The 22,185-nt window shown below is 32.3% G+C and overlaps 1 protein-coding gene across 1 annotated transcript in view; it reads left to right on the top strand.

Annotated features, from left to right (window-relative positions):
* LOC126885093 (uncharacterized) overlaps positions 1–22,185 on the top strand; it is a 275,171-nt gene that overhangs the window by 174,638 nt on the left and 78,348 nt on the right. The window contains exon 4 of the mRNA XM_050651517.1: positions 17,303–17,511. Coding sequence (XP_050507474.1) covers positions 17,303–17,511 — 209 coding nt within the window. The remainder of the gene's footprint in view (positions 1–17,302; positions 17,512–22,185) is intronic.

Raw genomic sequence — 22,185 nt, 5'->3', positions numbered from 1 at the left:
TTTGATATATTGTTTATTAAATATTTCTTAATCAAATTACACAAAGTTCTATCTTGTTTAATTTTTGCCGAAGTGAAAATCTATATGCACTCCCCTATTATTGAATAGCTGTATATTATTTGACTTAAACCCTTATTAGACATTCGGTATTAGCTTTCGTTCCATTCAAGAATTCTGTTGGCTCCTTCGATACCCCTTTGCATGGATATATTTCAATTAAAATTGAATTTGAATATCTATTAATATTAATTATGTTATAATAAATTGGTTCCTTTTGATATTTTATATTAGGATATAAACAATAAAAATGTATAAACATTTTCAATTTCGTTGCAACTCGAAAATGCAGCAGCATTATATTCTAGTTGAATCAGAGAGTGCAGCAAGAGTCTATACCGGTTTCGGGGCTTTTTTGCCCTTTATCAGTAGACTCTTCTCTCTGACTCAACTAGGATACTACGACGCTTGCCGTCCCGGATTGCAACGAATGAAACGGCTGGGGTTTTGTAGCGACATCTGCTAAGAAACAAACTAAGCTTTCAATCTAATAATGCATAAAACGACAATAAATATCATTTTAAATACAATTTAAAACATTGGGAACCTTCTCTGGTAACAACCTCCGAGGCTTTTAAAAATTATAAGCCATGCGGGTGCCAAGACTATCAGAAGATGAGGAAATTTTAAAATTTGTAATTCACGTCCCATCTGCTCAGCATGGTAAAGCTCCAACGAGAAGGTTTTCTACCTACTCCAGAAAGAGTAAATAAATTGAATATTAAAAATGTAGAAATATTTTCAATTCCGCTGCAACCCGAAAATGCAACAGCATTATATTCTAGTTCAATCAGGGAGTGCAGCAAGGGTCTATACGGGTTTCGGGGCTATTTTGCCCTTCATCAGTAGACACATATGCTCATCTCTCTGACTGAACTAGGATACTCCGACGCGTGTTATCCCGGACTGCAACGAACGAAAAGGCTGGTGTGCCGTAGCGACATCTACTAAGAAACAAACTATGTCTTTAATCTTATAATACATAAAACGACAATAAATATCATTCTACACACCACCAGATTAAAAAAAAATGTAATTCACGTCCCATCTGCTCAGCCTGGTAAAGCTCCAACGAGAAGGTTTCCTAAGTACCTACTCCAAAACGAGTAAATAAATTAAACATTAAAAATGTATTAACACTTTCAATTTCATATTAGGATATATTTGTCTTCCTCCACCACTGCCTCAAGTTGTATTTGTTTACATCTTCCGCTTTTATTCGACCGCAGTAGGTGTCGACAGATACTGCTGTTAAAAATAGAAATCGAGTGAAAAGTTTCGAGGTTCTCCAAAATTAATCTGACACCAAGATAATATTCTAGGTTAATCACAGAGGTAATTATGAATTAAAATGAGTCATCCAAGAGACGGCCTAATTGCAGGCGCAGATTGATACGGAGCTCCAATTGCGCGTTTTGGCTTTAACTTGTTAGGACTGTGCTGTCAAATTACATGACGCAATTACATGACACTTGCATAAAATTTTAAATTCGAAAAAAAGATGCTATAAATCACAACAAGACATAATTTAAAATACGTACCTATCAAAGAAACAAAAAGTTGTTTCGTCTTTAGTTTTGCCCCTAATGACGATCAAAATCGAGGGACAATTTTATTGAAGTTATTGTCATCTTAAGTCGACTTTACACTACATGATTTATCATGTGATTTGTCATATGATTTTTCCCATGACGAGCCGCATGACAATGCTTATGACAAAACGAGCCGTATAAACAATGCAAAATCATATGACAAATCACACAGTGTAAACATGTAAATTTCACTCCATGACCAAATCATATGACAAATCACATGATAAATCATGTAATGTAAAGTCGACTTTAGACTTAGGCAAATATGCAGATTGCATATCATGCATATTATGCATAAAAAAGGCAAAAATATCAAATTCTGCATATTTTTATAAAAGTGTGCATAAAATGCATATGTTTGAAATTTTGGTAGTAACTATATCTATATTTTTATACTCAAACTTACAAATAGCTTGTAAACCCAATATTTAATTTTGTTCTATAAGTATAATCCCTTAATATTTAAATTTTTGGTATCGGAGTGTACCTAACTAATAAAAGAGAGCGGTATATTTTTGTCACCTTTTTGCTTGAATAGAAGGGTTCCAAATGCAGTTTCTACAGTAGGTAAAAATTTTTATTTTAAGGGTCAATTTCGCTCTTGTAAAATGAAAGCCTCTAAGACGTTTTTTTGTAATTTGTGAATAATTATTGTACTTTGGAAAGGCCGAAAATAAACTGCGTTTCAACTTGGATAAAATCTTCTGTCAAAGAGCTAACTGTGGATATGGATAAAGAGTTTATTGCTCATTTTGTGACAAAAAATAAATACATGTTATGTATCTACGTATTATTTGTTTTTTTATTTTAAATATTTACACGGTGGTACAAACAAAGATTTTAAAAATTGGAAATATATTTTGATAAAATTTCCACTAGGAAATTAGTATGGTATAGTTAGACCCAAACCCAGACATCCAATGTGAAAGTTATCCTCCTACACCAAATTGTTCTATATGGTCCACATAATGTTCAGAAAAAAGTCACACCATTTTGAGCGTCGGGTTTGGGGGGGAGAGGGGGGAGAAATCTGCAAATTCGTAGTTTTTTACGTTTTTCGTCAGTATTTCTAAAACTAAGCGGTTTAGCATGAACAATCCTCTATACAAAATTGTTCTACATTAAATTTGAAATAAAAAAGGCCCTATGCATAACCCTTCTAAAATGAACGGTTCCAAAGTTACGGAGGTAGTATAGTATAATTGGTCCAAAAAAAGGCCTAACCCAGACATCCAAAGTAAAAGTTTTCCTTCAACACCAAATTGTTCTATATGGTCCACATATTGTTCAGTAAAAAGTTACACCATTTTGACCGTCCGGTGGGGGGGAGGGGAGATGGGGGAGAAGTCGGTAAATTAGTAGTTTTTTTACGTTTTTCGTCAATATTTCTAAAACTATACTTTAGCGCAAGGAATGTTCTATAGAAAAATGTTCTACATAAAATTTAAAACAAAAAAGGTTCTATACATAATTGTTATAAAATCAACGGTTCCAGAGTTACGGAGGGTGAAAAGTTGAGGTTTTCGTTACTTTTTATATTTACCGATTTCTCCCTCCTCTCTCCCCCCCAAACCCGACGCTCAAAATGGTGTGACTTTTTCCTGGACATTGTGTGGACCATATAGAACAATTTGGTGTTGTAGGACAACTTTCACTTTGGATGTCTGGGTTATGCCATCTTTTGGATCAACTATACTATACTAAATGAAATTCTTGTAGCTGGCGGTATACCATGAATCACAAAAAATGGTTAAATTTGTTTGTAAAAGGTATATAGATACTTATAAAATCCCTAAAAAGGGCTACATCAAAATAAACGTTTTCGGAATTACAATTCCATCATCAGGTTTTATTTCAGGTGAGCATGCCTGAGCCACCAAGATATTAGAGATAAACCCCTTTAAATGTTTTAAGTTTATAAAAAAATGTACATAATGTAAATTAATAGGATAGGTATTTAAAACTTTTCTGGATTTAACTTTAGGCAACATATAACTTTGCCCCATGTGGGTTGCAGTGTCTAGAGAATAGAACCTCTATTGACGGACTTTGAGTGGCAACACTTGCCGCTGTTTTATTTTACTATTACACTATTTTATCCAAACTTGATACATGTTACATGTATAGCGTATGGAATAAATAGAGTTGCAGAGGAAACAAGAAAAACTTTTTGACTAGTTAACAATGTGATAACAAGCATCAAAAAGGTATTCCTGAAATCGCCCGTAAGAATACAATACTATAGATATATGCTTCCTGTTGTTCCACTGCCACCGCAACCCATTTTATCACGATGGGAAACATGGTTGGAAGTTGGATGCAGCTAATTTCTATGCTGATCATTTATTTATTTAAAAAAATTAATTAACTTTTTAACGGATGATAGTTGCCAATCTATATTGGAAGCTAAGCAAGCATCCCAAAATAACATTCTTTAACAGCAACTGCCATTCATAAAATCAAACTATAATTTTGTTCAGAAAACGACTAGAATTCTCCACAAATATCATTGTTAGATAGTACATTTTTAATAAAAGAATTAGTGTCAAGAAATAGTGTGTCAAAACGTTAAAAGGTAATATTGGAATGGATATTTTCCAATAGCATTTGAGAATTTATTTTTAACACAATTCGAAATAATATTATTTATTTGTTAAATTACTTAAATATTTAATTACATAAACTTAGTTTGTAACATACATACATCCATGATAATTAATATAACATGTGAAGATATAAATATTTTTGTAAATAAAAAAATATTGTCAGTATTTTTTATGACATGCATATTTTCAAGATAAATATGCATATTTTTACGTAAGTTACTGCATATTTATGCGCATATTTTTTACCTTTTTATTTGCATATTTGCCTAAGTCAAATCATTATCATCATTCAACCTGGATCTATCCACTTCTGGATATAGGTCTCCCTCAGTCTTCTTCATGTAGGTATTTCTGTTTTGTGCTGTTTGCATATCGATCCGCTTTTTTATTTTTGTCGATCCGTTTTATATCATTAGAACATCTATTGTCTTGGTCTTCAGTGTATTATTCGTTGTTTCAATTTCTATGTCATGAAAGAAGTTTGTAATCGATTTTTAACTCATGTAAATCAAAGACAATGTTTTACACACATTTGAAAATATATGGAAAACAAAATATTTCAAAAAATTGCGTGCTCAAGGATGGTGGCTATATTTCTTACCTTACCTGTTTCTGCTCCTGAACACTACACTTTCACTGATCACTTTTATACTGCGCCTTCTCACACAATAACAAATAAGCGAGGCAATTCTAAATATTCATTAGCGGTTACACATGAATCGAAAATTTTACATGACATATTAATAAAACTAGCAGCGCCATATTTTGGGAAAAGTGAGAACTAATTTTACCATATAAAATTTAAAATGGCTTAAAATTACAAATAAAACTCAATGCATCCATGTAAAAGTTGCTGAATATTGCACTGTCAAAGAGTTCTGAGCTATTCTGAAAATTTTAGATTTTTAGCTAGTCGGAAAGTATGTTTAAAATCGATTAGCTACAAGATTTTCCCGGAGAAAGCCATAAAGTGACAAAGATAGAGACGAAGTACAGGCGAAGTATATAAAAGCATGGTAAAATAACACACTTAAAAATAACAAAAAATAATACCTTTTTACTGCAGTGTATTACCGAAAAATATCCAGAACAAGCGTCTACAAAACTACATAATTCGTTAATTTTTATATTTTAAAAGACAAACTTTTTGCATCTGGTAACTCCAGTTTATATTTTTTTATTTTTACCATTTCCATATTACTTAACAAATAGTACCACATCTATGTTAAGGAATTTCTAGCATTAATATTTTATGTTTAGTAAAATAGTTTGAATTTCCTGAACTTTTTTTAATATTATGTATATTTCACAAAAATAAGTTAAAAACCCTTAATAAAATACACCGTACAAATCCTTGGATTTCCTGCATTAGCTAGGCTTAAAAGTTGAGCTTAACTCGACTCGTAACTTTTAATCCAAAGTATATTTATTCACCCCTTCGTATTTGACATCGTAAGCTATAATACCCGTCACTGAAATTATCCAATGAGCACTACAATACCAACCCTTTTCCCAAAATTAGATTTCAGCAAACTAGCAAATTTAATAATACTGTGCCTGATAATATATTAAACAAAGTATAATACCTGGTTGCATTTGTCGACTTTTTATTTTTTTTTTCATAATTTTTACACATGCTTATTATGCATAATATCATATAAAATAGTGAGAAAACACCTTCTAAACATTAAAAATACTGCGGCAGTATTAAGAGCACACAGTAGCGATCAACAGGTAGCAACAAACGCGTTCCAAGATTGCGGCTGTAATTTTGAATATTTTGTCGAGATATTTGGCACACATAGAGAACCCAACTTCAGAAAAATGTTAGTATGTGGAAATTACTCTATAACTAAATAAAATATTACAAAAAGGAGCCTGTACCGCCATTAAGAAAGACAAAAAAATAAACTTTCTTCAAATACACTTTTTTATCCTGTGCCTAGATTTTGTGTGACATTGGAACTACTAAAAATCGATTTTTTTATAACAAGAAATCGAACGTCACTGATGTGGCAACATTTCGCGCCTATATGTATAAAATAGTTATTTATGAAACAGTTTCGTGAAGTATCGTGAGCACGAGCGACAACGGAGTGAGTGCTATAAATCGCGTAAGTTCGCAAAAAGTACTTCACGCACAGTTTCATACAATATTTTATCTACGATAAACAAATAAAAAAAGCTGTAACTCTTCGTCACTGGAATTCATTTCTATTTTACAATTTTTAGAACTTTGACATTTAAAAATTCTAACTACTTTCAAACGACAAAACTGTCAAAACTTTTGTTTTAATTCATTGCTCATATTGTCATCACCATGACAACGCAAAAGTTAAGGATTGTCACCATGACAACTCGAAAGTTACAAACAGTGCGAAAAAGTAAATCCCATTTAAAATACATTGTTACTTCACGCACACTTTAAATCCTTCACGCACTGCTATATAATAGACAGTTTTCACAAACTAAAAACTTATACATAATATGACATAGAGTAGATAAATTATTTGATCTACTCTATGTCATATTATGTATAAATTTTTAGTTTGTGAAAACTGCCATTATAGATAGCAGTGCGTGAAGGGTTTAAAGTGTGCGTGAAGTAACAATGTATTTTAAAAGTAACAATGTATTTTAAATGGGATTTATTTTTCGCACTGTTTTTGACACACTTTCATATAATCAAATATTCTTAACGTTCGCGTTGTCATAGTGATGGCATAATGAGCAATAAATTACAACAAAAATTTTGACAGTTTTGTGGTGTAAAAAAAATTATAATTTTTAAATGTCAAAGTTCTAAAAATTCGTCTAAAAAATCGTCCATTGACGAAGAGTTACAGTTTTTTTATTTGTTTATTATAGATAAAACATTGTATGAAACTGTGCATGAAGTAATTTTTGCGAACTTACGCGATGTATAGCACCCCCTCCGTTGTCGCTCGTGCTCTAAACATCGCGTGCGTTCGCACAAAGCATACTTCACGAACGGTTTCATAAACAACTAGTTTCTTATAGTATAAACGTCACTGTCAGTGTCGAATTACCGACGAACTGTTGCCTCACTTTTGAAAGTTCGCAGAAATTTTGCAATCTTGGACCGCGTTTGTTGCTATTTGTTGATCGCTACTGTTTGCTCCTAAATCGTCACCCTGATCAGTTCCCATTAGGTGCATTTGAGTGTAATTTTAAGTAATGTGACTTAAAAATGACGTTTGTTATTAGCAATCCGTCCAAATAATCAGCGTGTGGCCATAGGGCTTTTCAGCGATTCTCATTTGCTTCGAGCTTCGAGATAATATTATTATACATGGATTATACGACATACGACAGAAGCTAGAAGCAAATGAGAATCGTTGAAAAGCCCTATTCAATTTTAGTGTAATGAAGGTTTGCAATCTTTGCTAATTTATACGCGAATGCAAATATTGTAAGGAATCGCATGTTTTTTTTGTATCCAACTGTCAAGGAATGCTGTCGAAAATTTAAGAATGGAAAACAGACAGGAATGTGGTATGTTTGAAAGACTTGATTAGAGAAACACGTCGAATTTCAATGAGATCATTTTTCAGAAAATATACCGAATTTACACTCAGTCCTGTTGGACAGGGAATTGGGCAGGGAAGTGGGCAGCTCACTCGCGCTTCCGCTGCTCATGCTACTGCCATTGCACGGCGCTCCCCAAAAAGTCGGTTTTGAGACGGAAGTCAAAGGAGAGGCAACGCGAAAGCGAGTGAGTATTAGTCATGAGGACATTACCGATATTTTTGAGGACTGGTGTGAACACTTCACCCGCATCGGTATCGTATTTCGGACAATATTTCCGACAGCGGCATTAGCAGTGGCAAAGGCTGAGTATAAATCCGGCATAGTTTGAGTATCCGCTGAGCTCGTAGGTAGAGGGGATAAGTTCGCTAGCGTCAGTAGTGACAAATCAGTTTACTTAAAGTGAAACATACTTTCGTTTTAAACACTGATATTTGTTTTTTAACATTATTAGTATAATTATTCCAATAATCTCACAGCCATATACACGATTATTGTGAAAGTATCGGACGCAAGAAAGAAGGAAACTAATATTTCATCAATAAGACGTCAAAATGATAAGCAAAATCTTAAAAATATAATCATAATAAATCATAAATTTTGTACTTACTGATATTAACCATCGAAAACAATTTAATTACTTCATCGCGGTGTAAATATTTCACGATAAAAATTAAATAATAAGTTTTAAAATTTCCAGCAGAAGATGCATTAGTAATCCGCTAGTTGGCGATTCCAGCGAAGCTCAGCGAATATAATGTATCTGTTAGATTTCAAGTATGTAGAGGACCAATTTGCGGCAGTGACCACTATCTCCTACGTTCAGATATTTCATTTCCACCGAAAATAGAAAAAGAAACGCAGCAAGGTAATAATTCAAATGAACAGCTCCAAGAAGTACGATACAATTTGAATAGTTTACACCAAGAAAGTGTTAAAAACCTATATAAACGTAGACTGGAAGAAAATCTAATTGAAACGGAAGAGAATACCAGAAATGTGAATCAGTCATACGAAAACATCAAAGAATGTATACACGCCGCTGCCTTAGAAGCACTAGGGCGATATGAAAAAACCGTACATCGAAAACCGTATTGGTGGGATCAAGATATTTCGCAGGAAATAACAAAGAAAAGAGAATCGTATCAAAAATATCTGAACAGAAAAAACGTGGAAGACAGAATACATTATAAAAGAATACAAGCGAGGGTCAGGAGAAAAATATGTCAAAAGAAAAACGAACTCTGGACAAAAAAGTGTACCATGCTAAATACATACATAGGTGGAAGCCAAAGTTCAGAAAGTTGGAAACTATTAAAAAATTTAAGAAACGACAGAAAAAAAGACATTATTCAGTCCATATCACCACAAACTTGGGAAAGATACTTTGAAGATTTACTAACAGAGACAAGAGAGCCCTTCAAACAGATACAATCCAACGATATACAAAGCGTCAGGTTGATAGGATCACCAATCAGAGTAAATGAGAGAGAAGTCGAAACCATATGTAAACAGTTGAAGAATGGGAAATCACCTTGGCACAATAAGCCCATGAGGCTGCAGTGCCATCGGAGACATATGTCAGACGACCTCCAAAAAAAAAAAAAATGGGAAATCACCGGGCCCAGGAAATATAGCTCCGGAACTCATCAAATATGGACCTAAAGTTTTAATTAAGCGGCTAAGACAACTTTTCCGGCAATGCTTGAATAACCATGAAATACCTAAAGAATGGAAAGAGTCACATCTGAGCACTATCCACAAAAAGGGAGATAAATCAAAACCTGAAAACTATAGAGGAATTGCAGTCACTAGTAGTATCAGCAGAATATATGGAAAACTTATTAAAAATCGAATAGAAGAAGAATACCAAAATATGGAAGCCGAAGAACAGGCTGGTTTTCGCGCAGGTCGATCTACAATAGATCATGTTTTCTCCATTACTCAGATAATTGAAAAGAAAGTTGCTCATGGCCAAGAAGTCCATCTGATGTTTGTAGACCTTAGAAAAGCGTATGATAGTGTCCCGCTGGTTAAATTATGGGAGGCACTGGAGAAAACAAATGTAAATATAGAATTGGTTGAAGCCGTAAAAACGTTGTACTACCAACAAACAACAAGAATTAAAACGGGAAATCTCATAACACCTGGATTCACAGTAACTAAAGGACTAAGGCAAGGATGCTGTATCTCACCAACACTATTCAAAATATACCTCGAAGCAGCACTCAACAAATGGAAGAAAAAATGTACGAATATGGGCATACCACTAACGGACTCAACTTTGTACACGCTGTGCTTTGCGGATGACCAGGTGATCATCGCACAGGACTCTGAAGATCTTAGTTACATGATGCGAAAACTATTAGAAGAGTTTACAGAGTGGGGCCTAGAAGTGAATATGGAAAAAACTGAATACATGAGTATCGGAGGAGATCAACATAGCCTCCGAGTAGAGGAAAATCAAGAAATAAAATTATGTGAAGACTAAAAATACCTGGGAGTAAAGATCACTCAAGACGGAAAATTAGATGCAGCTATTAAGGAACGAAATATACAGGGTAGGAAAGGCATATCCTTACTAAACAGCGTACTGTGGGATAAAAATATTTCTAAGAAGAATAAAAAAAGAATATATAACACTATAATAAAAAGCATCACAACATATGGAGGCGAAGTGTGGCCCATAAAAGACAGAACAGAGAAAATGCTTAGAGTAACAGAAATGGACTTCTGGCGCCGTTCAGCGGGAATATCTAGACGTGACAGAATAACAAACGAGAGAGTCCGAGAAATCATGGGGGTGACACATACTATTGTTGACGACATCAGGACGAAACAACTCAGCTGGTACGGACACGTAAGGAGAATGCCGGAGAATAGAATACCAAGACAAATCCTCGAATGGCAACCAAGAGGAAGGCGCAGACCAGGAAGACCTAGAAGAAGTTGGAGAGAAGGAGTTGATAGAGAAATCAGGGACAGAGAACTCGAGGACGATCTATGGAATGACAGAACGAGATGGAGATTGGAAATCGGAAGACGTCGAAGAACGTTGTAAACCGATATTATATATATATAGATTTTAAGTTGATTATCCAGTTGGAGTTGACTATTCCTAGTTCGAGTCAACTCAAACGGCTGGTTTCAGTAAATGTTGATTATAAATATAAAACGAAGATTTTTATTCAACATATACTAGTAAAAGTAGACTCCAACTAGTTAAAGTATACTATTCCCAATGCCATTTAGTAAAATTTGATTCACACAAACAACCGATTCTAGAAATTAAATGTTACTGGATATTAGGCCAGGAAATGAAGCATTTTGGCTCGAAATTTTTCGTCAAACATGGATCCACTTGAAATTTTCACAAAAGGGAGTGAATAGCCCAAGGATCATTTTATAAATCATGCCGCTCTACGCTAAAACCTTAGGGGTGGTTGCCACCCCATCTCTTGGTCGGGAATTTTTCATTACATACATTGAAAATCGATGGAAAATGTAATTCTGACAAAAACATGTTTCTTACGTTTTCTTCGTAAAACTAATATTTTTCGAGTTATTCTCGGTTGAAAGTAACAGTTTTTTGACGAAAAAATCGACTTTTTTAGAGGGTTTTTCGAGAGTAACTCAGAACATATACATTTAATAAAAAAACTGTAGGTTTAAAAGTTGTATCTTTTAGAAACACGAACAAAATCCTTTTTTTATAATTTTTCTACAACCAATAGAAACTGAGATACATCATGTTACAAGTTAGCTTTTTACGTCAAATGCATAATTTGAAATATTCAAAGCCAAATAACAGAAAAACTTTGCATTTTTCGAGGAAAAGAATATTTTTTCAAGTATATAATTAGACCTTTCAAAAAAAAAAGGTTCTAGCATAAAAATTGAGCGACTTACGATCAAAATACGGTCAGCACCTAGTTTTTTCTACGAAAAAATCAGTGAAAACAACCCCCTAACTACCCACCTAATTGATCTTCGGCCTTCCGTAATTATTTTTAAACAGTGCGCTGGAATAAGTGTTACCCCCCTTAATAACTTATTTATTTCTAGAACATAAGCAAAACGCTCGGACAGGTCGATTTTTAAAATAATCAATGTATATTATAACATCAATGATTCGAACTTTACGCGATTCCTCTTCAGGTGACAGGCAAAACTTTGATTTTTTTAAATGGGAAAGTAGATCATGTGATAGCTCATTGAAAAGCGTTTGAAATACTGATTACAAAAATGTATAATACTTTAATCCTTTTTAAGAGCGTAGGCGCAAAATTTCGATCGAATTGTTTTTAAATGCATTTATTTTTTTCTAATCCTGAGAAAACTAATAAGTATTTTTAAAAAATTTAAACGCATAATAAAAGATTACATTATTATCGAGGGCCGAAAGTCCCTTAAAATAAACAAAAATTTCTTTTGAATGATATATTTGAAATTAAAATTCCGATTAAATTTTATTTTTTTTTGCCCCTGTGAGTTATTAAAATAATCATTATAGAAGTTCTAAGGACTTTTGACCCTCGATAATACTGTAATATTTCATTCTTCGTTTAAATTTTTCAAAAATACTTATTAGTTTTCTCAGGATTCGAAAAAAATAAATACATTTCAAAATAATTCGACCGAAATTTTGCGCCTACGGCCATACGGTATCAAAAAGGATTAAAGTATTATACATTTTTGTAATCAGTCTTTCAAAAGCTTTTAAACGAGGTATCAGATGATGACTTTCCTATTTAAAAAAAATTAAAGTTATCACTGTCACCTGAAGAGGGACCGCGTAAAAATCGAAACAATGATGCTGTAATATACTATGAATATTTTAAAAAATAAGTTAGTAAGGGGGGGGGGTAACACTTATTCCAGCGCACTGTATATGTATAATCAATACACCCAAGAAGTTTGACCTATTTAAAATTTAGAAATATTGGAGTTTAAAGATAAAATTATATACATATAGCTCTAACAAGGGTGGTTTTAAGAGTTGAAATATTATGATTTTATATCCTAAAACATAAAACAATAATTATTATTTAACTAATAAAAACCAAATGTTGACCATATTAAAGTTTAAAGTACTATTTTATACTTTTTCTACAATTAGAGGTAGTTATCACCCTTAAAAAATCAAAAGCGTACAACGGATCAATATAAAAAATGAACTAGAGGGTGAAATGAGCCTAATCCCAAAATTTTTCTACAAATCGATGCTGGACGAAAAAATTGCGAGGTTTTGCCATTTTTCAGCTTTATTTACTGGCCTATATTTGCAAATCATGATAAGTAGTTGAAACGGTCAAAACAAAGAGACGTAGTCATCAAAAAAGCACGTGAGATTATACTCGTATAATCAACATTTACTGAATCGATCCAGGAATAGTCAACTCCAACTAGTAAAAGTTGAATTAAATTTTTCAAATCAACTTTTACTGCTCATTATAGTTGGAGTTGACTCGAACTAGGAATAGTCAACTGTAACTGAGAATCAACTTGAACTGTAACATATCCATAGTATTGTAATCAAACTGTGTTACACACAAACTGGGTTAGAGCCAATTTTCTGCGGAATGGGTTTCTCGCATTTTGTCAGAGGATCAGAAAAGTTTGCGTATGGGTTTTTTTTTCGCTTATCTTTGTTTATATTAAATAACATTTCACGAAATATAAGAAAATCAGTAATGAATTTCTTTTGTCAATAATTGCTAGTGAAGAATCTAGGTGTCTATATTATCTTATGTCAGTTTGCCATCAAGCAATAAGACGAGAACGTCTAGATAAGCTTTCACATGGCGTCATTCTGGGAGACAGAGATGAAGGATATTAAAGTATTCATATTATATTCCTGATTTATCGCCTTGTGATTTTTACATCCTCTTAATATGTTATAATCATTACATGTCCAATCCTTTTTAATATTTGCAACCTAGACCAGGGCGCATCTGTAAAAATATTAGTACATTTGGATGTTGAGAGGTGATTCATATTTTTTTGCAGAAATTGCTTGAAAATAACTCATATAATAATATTTGAGTTATCCTCCCACTCAAAAAGGTCCGGAACATTGTTTAAATAATCAAAATGTCAAAAAATGAAGAAAAAATTCGATTTTTTTCTTGGTTTTTTGATTATAACTTTAAAAGTATTTGTTTTCGAGAAAATTTGCACCAACATAAAAGTTGCGTAATTAAATTTCCTACAATATAGGATTAACTGAAAATTTTAAAAATTGTCAACCTTGTTGCAAAATAGCAATAATTTCGAAAAAACCATAAAACAAAAAGTATTCGCATTTTACGTTTTTCAACCATTTAACATTAATTTTTGGTGCTACGCGCAGGACAGCGGATACGTTCGCTCTGATTGGGTATTCCAATGACCTTTGATAATGATTGATAAATTTTAATTTTTAATACATTTCGAAATAAATAAATAAATAAATTTGTTTATTGTAAAATAAAAACAAATACTCTGTCCTTTGAAATAACACTTTTTTTAGCAAAAACTTTCTTTGTTCATATTTAACTTAGAAAATAAAAGTGTATTATTTTTAAATATATGCAATTCTTTAAACAAATTTTCACAAATAATAATCAAATTAGTTTGATTTTTGTAGAATTAAAATATGAACATACAACAAAATATAGAGTAAGAAAATAATATAATAGATAAATATTGGAAGAAATTTTGGTGGAAATCAACTTGCGTGAATCGAACACCGCTGTCCTGCGCGTAGCACCAAAAATTAATGTTTATTTAAAAAAAAAAATCCTGGCGCCGTGGTAGTTAACCGATTTTAATTTTGCAAATTGCAAATGAAAGGTACAGTATCCTTCTATATGCAAAAAAAAATTAACTTGCTATCTGCTTTATTTTCAGTCATGCAACATTTCGAAAAAACGAAAGCTGAATTGCAAAATTTATTTTGCAAAATCTATTGAACCAATCTTAACTTTACAATCTTGTTTTATCATATCATAGTGTTTTTCTGGGTGAAATATGAAGGTCCTAGGGGTAGCAGAAATGGTTGAAAAATGTAAAATGCAAATACTTGTTTTTTTATGTTTTTTTTCGCAATTATTGCTATTTTGCAACAAGGGTAACAATTAAAAAAAAATTATCCAATCTTATATTGTAGGAACTTTATTTACGTATTTACGCAACTTTTATTTTTGTTCAACTTTTCTCGGAAGTGAATACTTTTAAAGTTATAATCAAAAAACGAAGAAAAAAATCGAATTTTTCCTTTATTTTTTGACATTTTGATTATTTAAACAATCTTCCGGATGTTTTTGAGTGGGAGGATAACTCAATTATTATTATATAGGTTAATTTAAAGCAGTTTCTGCAAAAAAATTAGATCACCTCTCAACGTCCATCTCAAAACCTGGACTAACCGTATGAAAGCGGCTGATACTTGATTTATTAGCCTTTTACTTGTTCGTCGTACCGAACCTTGTTTTTGCCTAAAAATTGTCATATAATAGGCTTTCTAATTCCAAACGTGTCAAATGTAATTGCATTACTGATACTCTAAAACTTTTAAAATTAATGAGTTGTCTGTTCATGATATATTTGGAGCAAATCCACTTTGAACTTCCATAACTTTATGAACTATAGCACATTACTCGTGTCGTCAGACTATTACGTGTTCGTTTGAAATAGGAACTTACTGGATACGAACTCACTTGTTAGTGGGCATAATAAGTTAGTGTTTAATTATAAAATTATAAAATTAATCTTACCTATAACATTTGAAACGTTTACTATTATACATATTTGGACATAGGCCTCCCCAATACTTTTTCATTCTTGTCTGTCTGTCGCTACAATTATTCACCCAGAACCCACGTGTTTCTTGATATCATCTGCTTATCCCATTTATAGTCTTCCTCTGCCTCGTTTATATTCCCAGTCCCACGGTCTCCAATTTATAAGAATTTTGTTACATCGGTCTTCTTTTTGTCTTATATTGTGTCCGGAAAATCTAGAAGTTGCAAAATCCCTAGAAGTTGCAAACCTAAATATAGAGATTTGCCGTACACAATGCATACATACATATTATCTAGAACCCACCTCCATCTATATCTGCCCAACTTCTAAAAATTTCAGATGCACATAATTATGGTGATGCCAAATAACATACTCAAATTAAAAAAGAGCATTCTTGGTATCTGCGTTCCGATTTTGAGCAGTGCATTCATCAAAATAAAAGATACAAAATCGTCAACACGCGAGATATGACATTTTGCATGCTCACCGTAGATATATTTTAGATTTAGAGCTAATTGCCCGAAATGAATAATAGTTCACATTGCAGATTGAACTAAACCAGGTACTTTGTACATTTTACTTAAAAACTTCAAAAACTGGATTTTTTTTACTCATTTGTTCGTCAAATACACGTACCTGTGAACGTATCAAAAATCGATGTATGAATATAAAATACTATCGAAATGATACAGGATATAACAAAAAGATAGGTAATAAAAATGAAATCACATTCTGGGACCAAAAATAGTTCGATTGAACCTAATTTATCTTAGTACAAACGTGCAAACAAAAAAAAATAGTTACAGCTCTTTGAAGTTACAAAATGAAAATTGATTTTTTCCAATATATTGAAAACTATTGGAGATTTTTTATTGAAAATGAACATGTGGCATAATTATGGTGCGAATATTTAAAAAAAAATAATAGTGAAATTTAGGGACCGCATAAAAATAATTATTATTTTGGTACCATTAGTTAGACACAGTGGTTTTAAAACTTATTTCCCTCTTAGTATTTTTTTGATAGGTCAGTTTTTATCGATATATTTTAGACATTTGTAAAACCCACCACATATTTGTAAATATTGTTAAATAACAGTATAGTGACCTAGTACTAATATAAAAATTTATTTATAATTTAATAATATCGAAAAAAAGAATAAGAGGACAAAAATTTTCAAAACTTTAAATATTGGAGGTTTAAGGGAACAAAACCGTTTAAAATTTTTTGGTCCACAAATTTTACTACTTAATATTATTTTAAGATGTTCCTGCCCATATGAAAGCCACATGTCCATTTTCAATATAAAATCTCTGGCAGTTTTCGATATAGGTATTGGAAAAAATCAATTTTCATTTTTTAACTTCAAAAGGCTGTAACTTATTTTATGTGCACATTTGTACTAAGGTAAGTTAGGATCAATGGAACTATTTTTGGTCCCAAAATATGTGATTTAATTTATGACTTACCTTTCTGTTACACCCTGTAGGTATATATAGATGCTTTTTTGTATATTAAGGATAAAAATTAAATGTTTTTACCGTTTTATATCACTTTGTACATGGCGAATAAAGTTCAATAAAGTTTTAGCTAATAATTTACATGGTCTCATTGCATCATATCCTCTAATCATGCTACATGTGGGATTATCAATCTTTTCAATCTGCTTATCCTTTTGTCCAATTTAATTAACACGACCATCACTATTTCCAGAAAACAGCGGATCACAGGGCGGCTTAGTATTTGGCATCTCATTGGCGCAATGTGTGGAAAACGACAGATTGACGAGGGCAGCCGCTGGAACAAGTCCCTTCCGTAGTAGAGGAGAACTTTCTGGTTCCGGTGACGAGCCTTCTAAAATTGGAAGACACGGATCTCGATCAAGCTTTAGCTCGTTAATTGATTCACCACGAAATGATGAAGTAAGTTGATTATTAATTAATAATTAAGATAAATGAAGTTGTAAATAAAATACACGAGGAAAATAAACTTCTTGTAGCTGGCTGTATACCATAAATCACAAAAATTTTTTGTGTAAAAGGTATATATTAAAATACCCTAAATAAGAGTCACAATACAAAACGTTTTCGGATTAAGGAATCCATCATCAGTGTTTAAAAGCCCAAAAATTAAGTATAACCTAATTAATTTAGAGAAAAGTTAAAAATTGACAGAGGTTTTAAAAAAACAATAGGCCATACTTACAAAAATTGCATGCCTGAGCCACCAAAATGTATTGGGTAAAAACCCTTTAATTGTAAATAATATGGTTGTTTTACATATTTATATAAAGATGCCTGGATGTTACCCAGGGCAACACAGGAATCTTCCCACGTGGCTGGAATTTTTTTTTGAGAAAACCTCACATATTGGATTTCAATGGCCAACTGACAACTGAATTTAAAAGCAAACCAAAATGACATTAAGAACTGTCAATGTAACCTAGTTGTATTATTACTTCAGCCACAAGGTTTAAAGGTTATTTTGAATGTTTAAGATAAAAAACAGTATCCAATTTACATATATTAGAATTAAAGATGTTCGAAAAAAAATGGAAAAATTTTTTTCCTTAGAAATAATCCATTAATTAAATATTCAAATAGGAAAATAAAAATAAAATGTTTGCGTTACCAGAAGTTATGCAGTCAACAATACCAATAGGTGTTGTATTAGTGGTGTGAAATTATCAATACAATTAGACAAATAATGGGAAAGGCCTTATACGTGTGGACGTCTAGCAACACAAAATAGTATGTAATGTGTACACATGTGTACGATTCTAAGAGTATTAATTAAAGGATCATTGTGTGATGAATGATAACTTGCTTAAAAGTCGACCCAAATAAATTGGATAATGATGGAAAAAGTGATAATTATGATTATTTCATTCACAGGAGATTCTGACCAATAGAAAGCTACAGAAATCTGAATTAAATCGATAATTTTTGATAATTGCCCGTCGTTAAGTATGTTACGTCAGATGCCCTTCGTTGCTACGAAAAATACATTCAGTGACATTAATAACAATTAATGTTTTAAAAATTATAAAAGTGATGACTTTCAATCGTCAAATATTTATGAAAACTTTGTGTTTAATTGTACTAATTTGTGCTTACATAAATAAATTACAGTAAAATTTTGGTTTTGAACAGTTTGATTCATGAAATAATCGCAACAAATTGCACTCGAACTCTAGAATTAATATATAATTTTTGCCCCTCGTGACACTTTGATATAATTTCACTCGCCTTTGGCTCGTGAAATTAAAACTGTCAAAGTGTCACTCGGGAAAAATTCAATAATTTTAGAGCTCTTGTGCAATTACTACTGATAATTATAGAAATACTGTTTTGTTTTTTATCTGACTGAAAATGAGACTAGAGTAACTTGATCAAACTAAGTCCTCCCATCAAATTGGTTGTAAATGAAGTGATCGTAAAATACGGGGGGGGGGGGGGAGTTGGAAGGTATGAAAAGTCTGACAGAGTACGTTGTGATATTGGACTATGGAAGATGTGTAGTGTGTTGTTATGATAGGAGAGCTATCTAATCGATAAGCTATGAGATAAGACTAAGAAGAAGAGGTTGGCTGGAGCTATTTTTTTTTGGAAAAGTAACGCTGGTGTGAAATAATGAGAATGTGGGAGGATGAAGTACAAATGAATATTATTCAATGAACAATATTCATTTGTACTTCATCCTCCCACATTCTCATTATTTCACCCCATCTTTACTTTTCCAAAAAAAATTTTAACTCCTACATCACATATACCACCACATTGATCAGATTGAGTCTCATTCCAGCCAACCTCTTCTTCTTAGTCTTATCTCATAGCTTATTGATTAGATAACTCTCCTATCATAACAACAGACTACACATCTTCCATGGTCCAATATCACAACATACTCTGTTAGATTTTTCATACCTTCCAACTCCCCCATATTTTACGATCACTCCATTTACAACCAATTTGATGTCAGGTCTCTCGAGAACTTAGTTTCATCAAGTTACTCTAGTCTCATTTTCACTCAGATAAAAAACAAAACAGTATTTCTATAATTATCATATCACTTTTTCCATCATTATCCAATTTATGTTGGGTCGACTTCTAAGCAAGTTATCAGTCATCAAACAATTATCCTTTAATTAATACTCTATCGTACACATATGTACACATTACATATTTTTTGTGTTCCTAGACGTCCACACGCATAAGACCTTTCCCATTATTTGTCTAATTGTATTGATAATTTCACACCACTAATACAACACCTATTGGTATTGTTGACTGCATAACTTCTGGTAGCGTAAACATTTTATTTTTATTTTTCTATTTTAGTATAGTATAGTAGTTGATCCAAAAGATGGCATAACCCAGACATCCAAAGTGAAAGTTATCCTTCAACACCAAATTGTTCTATATGTTCCACATAATGTCCAGAAAAAAGTCACACCATTTTGAGCATCAGGTTTGGGGGGGAGAGGGGGGAGAAACCGGTAAATTCGTAGTTTTTTAAGTTTTTCCCCTCTATACAAAATTGTTCTACATTAAATTTGAAATAAAAAAGGCCCTATTTAGTCCTGTCGCCAGGGGGGTACAACGGCCTCCTTAATTCAGATGGACTTACCCAAGTTTTTTTTATATATTTTGACCCGCAGAATACGAATTTTTTGGGTAACAGTTGATCCGGATGTCGATAACATTGTTATAGACAAAGAACTTGAGGAATTACATAACAGCGATTTCTCGCAAAACAAAACATCTTTTTGTATTTTTTGGGTCATTTTAAGCAAAAAATATTCCTACAAGTTTTTTCGTAGGATGCATAGTTTTCGAGATAACCGCGGTTGAACTTTCAAAAAATCGAAAAATTGCACTTTTTGAACCCGAATAACTTTTGATTAAAAAATAAAGTAGCAATTCTGCTTACCGCATTTGAAAGTTTAAGTCAAATTATGTCGGTTTTGATTATTTGCGTTGCTAAAAATTAATTTTTTTATTGTTAAACTAATCTATAAACACATAGTGTTTCCCGTGCCTAATACATGCGTTTTAAATTGCCTCTACGTAGAAATTGCCTCGCTTGCACTTGTAGCTACTCTACCTACTCGTTCGATTTTAAATGAGAAATCATAGAAAACATCACTCACATACTAGGTGTTTATAGCTTTGTTTACCAATAAAATAATAAATTTTTAGCAATGCAAATAATCAAAACCGATATAATTTGACTTAAACTTTCAAATGCGGTAAGCAGAATTGCTACTTTATTTTTTAATCAAAAGTTATTCGAGTTCAAAAATTACAATTTTTCGATTTTTTGAAAGTTCAACCGCGGTTATCTCGAAAACTATGCATTCTACGAAAAAACTTGTAGGAATATTTTTTGCTTAAAATGACCCAAAAAATACAAAAAGATGTTTTGTTTTGCGAGAAATCGCTGTTATGTAGTTCCTCAAGTTCTTTGTCTATAAGAATGTTATCGACATCCGGATCAACTGTTACCCAAAAAATTCGTATTCTGCGGGTCAAAGTATATAAAAAAAACTTGGGTAAGTCCATCTGAATTAAGGAGGCCGTTGTACCCCCCCTGGCGACAGGACTAATTAGTCCATGTGGTGAGACAGCTCCCGTCTGGAAAAATTTCTGATTCGGTTTCTTTGTGGATTCCCATTCAAAAATGTCGCCTTTAAACAAATCTGAAGGGTGCCGGGCGGAATTTTTGGGCAGAAATTGTTTAAACAATTTTTTTAAACAAATACAAAATATCACGTTGTTTTGATTCAGAACATATATTTTTGAGTTTTTTCGGTCATTCTGAACAAGAAAGGTATCTTGTAAATTTTCTCAAAAATTGATAGTTTTCGAGTTATAGGCGATTTAAAATCTGAAAAATGCGAAAATACGCATTTTCGAGGCTTAAAAACTCATATTCAAATTAGTATTTTTGAGGTTGCCAGATACTTAAATTGAAGACTACATATTATTTAGCTTCCAGATTCTGAAGAGTGATCGCGTCTAACTTTAATTTATACTGTTGTTTTTTAATTGTTAAATATGCGTGTTTATCCGATTTTTTTGCCGGTGCGGCGCGCTCCGTGTCAAAAATCTCACATTTTCCTCCGAAAAATATTTTTTTCTAGATTCTTTGGGACATTCTAAATAAAATAAGTTTCTTGACATTTTTCTCCAAAAGTTAATAATTTTAAAGTTGTAAGCGATTTAAAATACGAAAATGCGTTTTTTTGTCATTTTTCGGATTTTAAATCGCTTATAACTTACAAACTATTAACTTTTGAGAAAAATGTTAAGAAACTTATTTCATTTAGAATGTCCCAAAGAATCTAGAAAAAATATTTTTCGAATGAAAATAGGAGATTTTTGAAATGGAGCGCGCCGCACTGGCAAAAAAATCGGATAAACACGCATATTTAACAATTAAAAAACAACGCTATAAATTAAAGTTAGACGAGATCACTCTTCAGAATCTTGAAGCTGAATCTTCAGTCTTCAGTCTAAGTGTCTGTCAACCTCAAAAATACTAATTTAAATATTAGTTTTTAAGTCTTTAAAATGCGTATTTTCGCACTTTTC

The sequence above is a fragment of the Diabrotica virgifera genome, chromosome 5, assembly GCF_917563875.1.
Source record: "Diabrotica virgifera virgifera chromosome 5, PGI_DIABVI_V3a".
NCBI classification, from domain to species: Eukaryota; Metazoa; Arthropoda; class Insecta; order Coleoptera; family Chrysomelidae; genus Diabrotica; species Diabrotica virgifera.
Note: the sequence above shows the minus strand (reverse complement) of the source record. Positions and strands in the feature narration are given on the sequence as shown.